Below are 5807 nucleotides of genomic sequence, written 5' to 3'. Positions count from 1 at the left end.
GTCGAGACCGCGTCACCAGCACATGCCTCCCAGTCAGAGGCAATCTGAGTTCCTCGGTAGGACGACCCAAATGGCTAAACCAGTGGGCGATTGCACGCAAATCCATTGTATCTGCGCAACTGGGTATAATTCCTCGGATTGCACTAGCCGGAAAGGGAGATGAACACCATCAGCATGCAAATGGGCATACAAATACAACATGAGTTGTCTATTCATGTAGTGGTCGTAAAAAAAAAAAAGAAAAAGCAAAACACTATATCAACATTCAAAGGATTATAACCTTTTCTTTTCTCAATTACTGCATAAAAGGCACACTTGCAAACACACCATCAACATGCGCCCATTCATTTCAAGGTACTCCCAAAAACTCTCCGCAAGCGTCGTCGCCAACCTTAAACGTATCTTCGTGTGTAGAACGAAGCACCTTTCATCCCTCTGTCATATAGTATTACTTTTAGAAATCTCCCTGCCATCTTTGATGAACCAAAAAGGCCTAGTACGAAGGAAAGGAGATCAAAAGGGCATATGGGCCATTTCTGACGGTAAGGCCTAATTTATTGGGCCTACATGCCAGCATGTCCAACAGCAACATCATGACTCACGAGGCCGACGAAATTGAGGGAATAAGTTCATCTGAAGTTCCTTAACTTGTCAATGAATCCGATTTTCATCCTTCAACCAGAAAACCAGATATAACAGATCCTCAACTATCAAAACCGGTGCAAATGAGATCCCTCAGTGGTTTACAACGGTTTTGGCTGACGTGGCACCTACGTGGCTAGTTTGACTCGGTCTTCATCTAAAGTGGCGTTGACGTGACACTTACGTGGCAGTTTGATCCGGGAAAATAATAAAACCAATGGGACTCACATGCCAGTTTCACACACAAACTAATAAAAAATGATGGGGACCACATGGACCCCACATGCCAGTCTACTCACCCCTCATCTTCTTCCTCCTCTCCCCTCTCTTCGTCTCCCTTACGCTGGGAATGGGCCCCAGATAGAGAAGAGCGGCCACAAGACATCTCTCTCTTACGCGCGCTCGCTGGTAGGCCAAGGAGCTCGAGGAGGGAGGAAGGATGTCGGGAGGGGACACGAGGTCGCCTAGCTCCTTCCTGTCGATCATCGCCCTTCTCTCTGATGGCCGCCACGAGAAACCCGCTCTTGTCGCCGGCGCTTAGCATGGCGTGCGGATGCATGCTGTCCAGCCTCGGCGCTGCTGCAGAAGGCGGTAACTAGGCAACATGATAAATCAGTAACTAGGCAAGCTACAACAATGCAATCAAGACCTTCATCCCAGCTCAGTTGCCCCAATTGCATCTAATTTCAATCCAAACAAATCAAGGCATCCACAAGCGTAGCATCTTCGATCTAAGGATAATTAATAGGAACCAAAAAAAAGGGCGAACCCCTTCTTCTGCTCGGGATTACTCGAGCGCGACGGCGGTGCCGACGGCCTTGAGCTTGGCGGTGAGCGCCGGGAGGCCTCTCTGCCACCCTCGTCGGCCTCCCCGCATCCTCCCTCTCCGCTATCTCATCTCCATCCTCGTCATCTCCTGATGAGGTGGTGGTGTGCGGCTCTCGTAGTCGTCGTCGTTGGGCAAGGAGTTGGGCAAGGAGGGAGAGGGGGCCTTCTTGCCGCCGGCTTGCTCCGACCACAATGGCACCACCCGTCCCTGCTCTGCCGGCCGAAGAAGGGAGAAACAGATAAGTAGGGAGAAACAGAGAGGATAGAGATGATATGTGGGGTCACATGGGATCCACTATATTTTATTATTTTGTGTGAAACTGACATGTGGGCCCCATGGTTTTATTATTATATTTGGATCACATTGCCACGTAAGCGCTACGCCAGCGCCACGTCGGACGAAGACCTGGTCAAACGATCCACATAGGCACCACGTCAGTCAAAACCGGAGATAAATACTATCGAGGGACCTCGATTGCACGGTTTGATAAGATGAAAGATGTGTTGTATCCGGTTTTCAAGACTAAGGATCATACTTGGCGACAAATTGAGGGATCTAGAATGAACTTGTTCCGAAATTGAAGCATCTGGTCTAAAGGATCGGGCTTCGGCCCAGTTAAGATACATTTAGGGCCGATTCAGGAGGCCCGTTTCCCGTGAAACCAACTTTCCGGCAAGGATTGGGCCGTCCCCACGTAGTTTGGGCCTCCCACATAGGACATTGCACTGAACTCAGGAAAAATCTGTGTCATATCAGTCAGAGTTCGGAATCAGACGGTGTCATGGACTATGGAGTGGCTGGCTACTGCCTACTGGTTACTACCATGGTGTATTGGTGTGAAAGATGCTGAATGACACATTTGGCACTTGAAGTTAATACGACAAATGTTACAACTTAACTCCAGTAGCAGAGTAGTAATAATAGTTAATTAAGCTACTACAATTATTCGCCTTTATTCCCGGGCTACTTCCAGCAGTGAAGTACGCCGAGGCAGCTAGCTGCATGCAATGCATGCATCCTTGGCTGGCGCATCACGCGCGCAGGCAGCCGTTTGAGTGGTTCGGGGAGAGGAACTGAACAGCTTTGCTGCACGTCAAACTCTTGCGCTCTTTTTGTCTGCGAGCCAACATTTAAAGCCCAGATAGCTGCGCACCATCCGCGGAAGCAAGCAAAGACTGTAGTACATGGAGTAGACGTACCAGGTGCTACCACTTTCCACGCTCCAATACCTCAACAGTAGAAAACTACAAAATTAAAAGCATCTTTTCGAGGAATAGGAGTACTAATTTTAGGGGGAAAACTATGAAATCCACACATTGATCCATGCATAAAAGGTACTAGTACAACAAGTTAAAGTTCCCACACCAGTACACCACATGGACAATGCAAAGCTCGAATGATCACCGAATGTACCAAACAGAAATACAAGAAAAGCTTAAACGCGCACTGCAGTCATACAGTCAGGTATGCATTGTACTTGGAGAAAGGTAACAGGAGCTGCTAAAACAAAAGATAAATTTATTAACCGAGCGGTGATATGGCATTGGCACTGGCACTGCGAACCTCACTTGAACCTGGTCAGGTCGAGAGTGACCTCAGCCTCGGACGGCATCAGGAACTGCCTGGAGGCCATCTGGATGACGTCGACGTCGTCAGGGTCGCCGCTGCCACTGCCGCTGCTTGGGCCAGCTTCACTGTAGTAGCCACCTGCGTTGGCATGGTTGCTGGATTGGCAACCGAAATCCAGGCTAACCGGGTGGGTTCCCGGGAACGGGTGGTACAGGCTCAGGCAAGAAGAATGCAGGCCCTGATCAACGCTAATCCCTTGCTGCTGCTGCTGCTGCACCGGCGGTGCCGGCACATGCATCCCATAGTGCAGGTTGCCCTGCGGGACGAACGGGAGGTAGTACCCCTCTCGCTGATCGTTGTAGGCGTTGAGGTCCGGCGCCAGTGACATGTTCAGGTTCATCGCCGCTAGCTGCTGGGTGGTCGGTCCAGCCGGGTTACCCAGGCCAAGGTAGATCCCCATTTCCGATGGGTTGGTGCCGGTGGGCTCCTGTGTGGCAACGGTTGGACCTGCGCTGACCGATCCGGCACCGTGCACAATGACGTCGGAAGGCGGTGCAGGCACGGCCGGTGGCGGCGGTGTGGTCTCAACGGCCGACGGGTACTGGCTGCGGATGTACTCTTCAAGGGGGGAGAGCTGCCCCGGCGGTGAATTCACCACTTGCACGCTCTTCTTCTTCATCCGACGCTTCGACTTCAGGCTCCGCTTAGTCGCGTTCCAATGGTTCTTGACAGCATTCTCCGACCGGCCAGGGAGGCATCTTGCGATTACTGACCAACGGTTCCCATAAGTCTTGTGTGCTTCGATCAGCGTCCTGTCGTCCTCCTCAGTCCAGACGTCCTTCTGCAGTATAAATTGTACAGTTTTTGAATACTAATTTCATCCACGCAATCGGCGACACAACACAAGAAAATATGCCCTCGAACCTTCTAAGATCGGTAGATAGTTGGCATAATTTAAATCTAAGCAGTACATTTATTAAGGATAGAAAAATATATCTATATATGATCATTAACGGCTACCATATTCATGCAGGGTGTTGTATAACACTGTTGTTGTTTACTCCGTAGTTATAAATCAAGAAGAGATTTAACCTTATGAAATGTAATACGCATTAATTGAAGTAGGTACAATTTTGGACAGATTTGCCTTTGTTTTTTTTTTCCTGCAGGGACATGATGCATCTGAATCTTTGATCTTGTAGCCCAAGATCTACTGATTTTCTAGTCCTAAAAACATCATATAAAACGGAGGCTTTGGATTACTCGGTGCCTAGAACATTAAGATTAGCATACACAACAACCGCAACAAAATGAATTATTTCGATTATCCCTCTTGGATTACTCGGTGCCTAGAACATTAAGATTAGCATACACAACAACCGCAACAAAATGAATTATTTCGATAATCCCTATGCTAGAATACTGCTTAGCATGATTTTAATGTAAATCTAAAAAGAAATCACCCCTCAAAATCACATGGATGAAGAAACCCCCTTAGATCTACATAATAATCTAGGAATCAAGAAGTTAAGAGTAAAACCTTGATGTCTGGGCGCAAATGATTGGTCCATCTTTCGCGACACTGCTTCCCGATCCGACCTGGGAGGCTCTTTGCAATCGTTGCCCACTTACGATCTCCATGTAGTATCACCATTTGTTTGAGAACTCTGAAAACAAGTTAACACATAGATATAAAAAATCTTGTTAGTGAGAAAAATAAAATCTCACTAGAAGTCGATTGATCTATTACTTACTCATCTTCTTGCCTTGTCCATGCTCCTTTGAACGACCCAGGGTTACCATTGTTGCCCCCAAATCGTGACGACTGCTGTTGAGGAACAACAACCCCTACTGGAACGGTAGCCATGGCGCTATAGCTAGCTGCTAGGGCCCCCTCTGGCATCACAAAGCTAGATGGAGCCATGCCTATCCCTGCAACAAGAAACCCCATGTCCGGGACTGCCATGGTGATGGGAGCACCACCAGGACTTTGGTAGTGGGCACCGGTGCCATGGCTAGAGCTTGCAAAGTACATATGCGGCATCCCAGATCCCATCATCGTCGGATCTTGGTTGAGGAAGGAGTTACCTGCAGCCGCCATCAACTTGTTCTTTGAGGTTGGAAGCATAGATTTTTGATTGTGGGTGGAGGATTTTCTAGGAAAGACAGAATGAGGTCGATTGAGAGAAAGTCAATAAGGGGATAGAATAGTGTGATGGAGACCTGAGTCCTCTCTTTATATAGGAGAAGAGGGAATGCATCAGCCGTTCATCTGTGAAGTGATCCAATGGTCACAAATAGAGCTAGATTATAACCTTCCAGGTCTCTTTTAAGCTGTCCGTATAGCCCAGGAGGTTGTGTACACCAAGTGCATGCAACGTTTGAAGAGGTGAGCTGGCAGACAAAAGGGTGTTGTCAATATAAAATTCATATCAGTAGTGGCAATGAGCTGCCAGTAGGATAGGCATTGAGCAAAGGTATATGGCTGTATCTGCATGCCATGCAAAGCACTCTAGTGTACATCCCATGCCAGGCATGAATATGAACGTTGATTGTGTGTCTACCACCATGGTTGATTTGGCTACAGTCCTTGAGCATTTAATCCAGTAGTACTGATCAAGATACCATAAGCAATGCTGTCATGCATCAATAGGATGGACGGCTGTTTCAAGAGTCCGGCCAATGTTCACCAAAGTATTTAAACAGGTTAATCTTATTGTCATCACAAATTTAGAATTTGTTATCTTCAGAAGTATCAAGAATTAAA

At 47.8% G+C, this 5807-nt stretch overlaps 1 protein-coding gene across 1 annotated transcript; it reads right to left on the bottom strand.

Moving 5' to 3' along the window:
• Positions 1–3035: 3035 nt before the first annotated feature.
• Positions 3036–5168, bottom strand: LOC127760809 (transcription factor MYB73-like). The gene is made up of 3 exons (XM_052285107.1): positions 4795–5168; positions 4581–4707; positions 3036–3881 (listed from the first exon to the last, which is right to left on the bottom strand). Exons 1-3 carry the CDS (start codon positions 5166–5168, stop codon positions 3036–3038), a joined length of 1347 nt encoding a protein of 448 aa, XP_052141067.1.
• Positions 5169–5807: the final 639 nt, after the last annotated feature.

This window comes from Oryza glaberrima, chromosome 1 (assembly GCF_000147395.1).
Source record: "Oryza glaberrima chromosome 1, OglaRS2, whole genome shotgun sequence".
Taxonomy (NCBI): Eukaryota; Viridiplantae; Streptophyta; class Magnoliopsida; order Poales; family Poaceae; genus Oryza; species Oryza glaberrima.
This window is presented reverse-complemented; position numbering and strand designations above follow the sequence as displayed.

Coding starts and splice junctions, on each gene's coding strand:
- LOC127760809 (XM_052285107.1), bottom strand. CDS start 5,168: ATGCTTCCAACCTCAAAGAACAAGTTGATGGCGGCTGCAGGTAACTCC. Junction 4,708..4,794: donor TGGACAAGGCAAGAAGATGA/GTAAGTAATAGA, acceptor ACTTGTTTTCAG/AGTTCTCAAACAAATGGTGA. Junction 3,882..4,580: donor ATTTGCGCCCAGACATCAAG/GTTTTACTCTTA, acceptor TTTATACTGCAG/AAGGACGTCTGGACTGAGGA.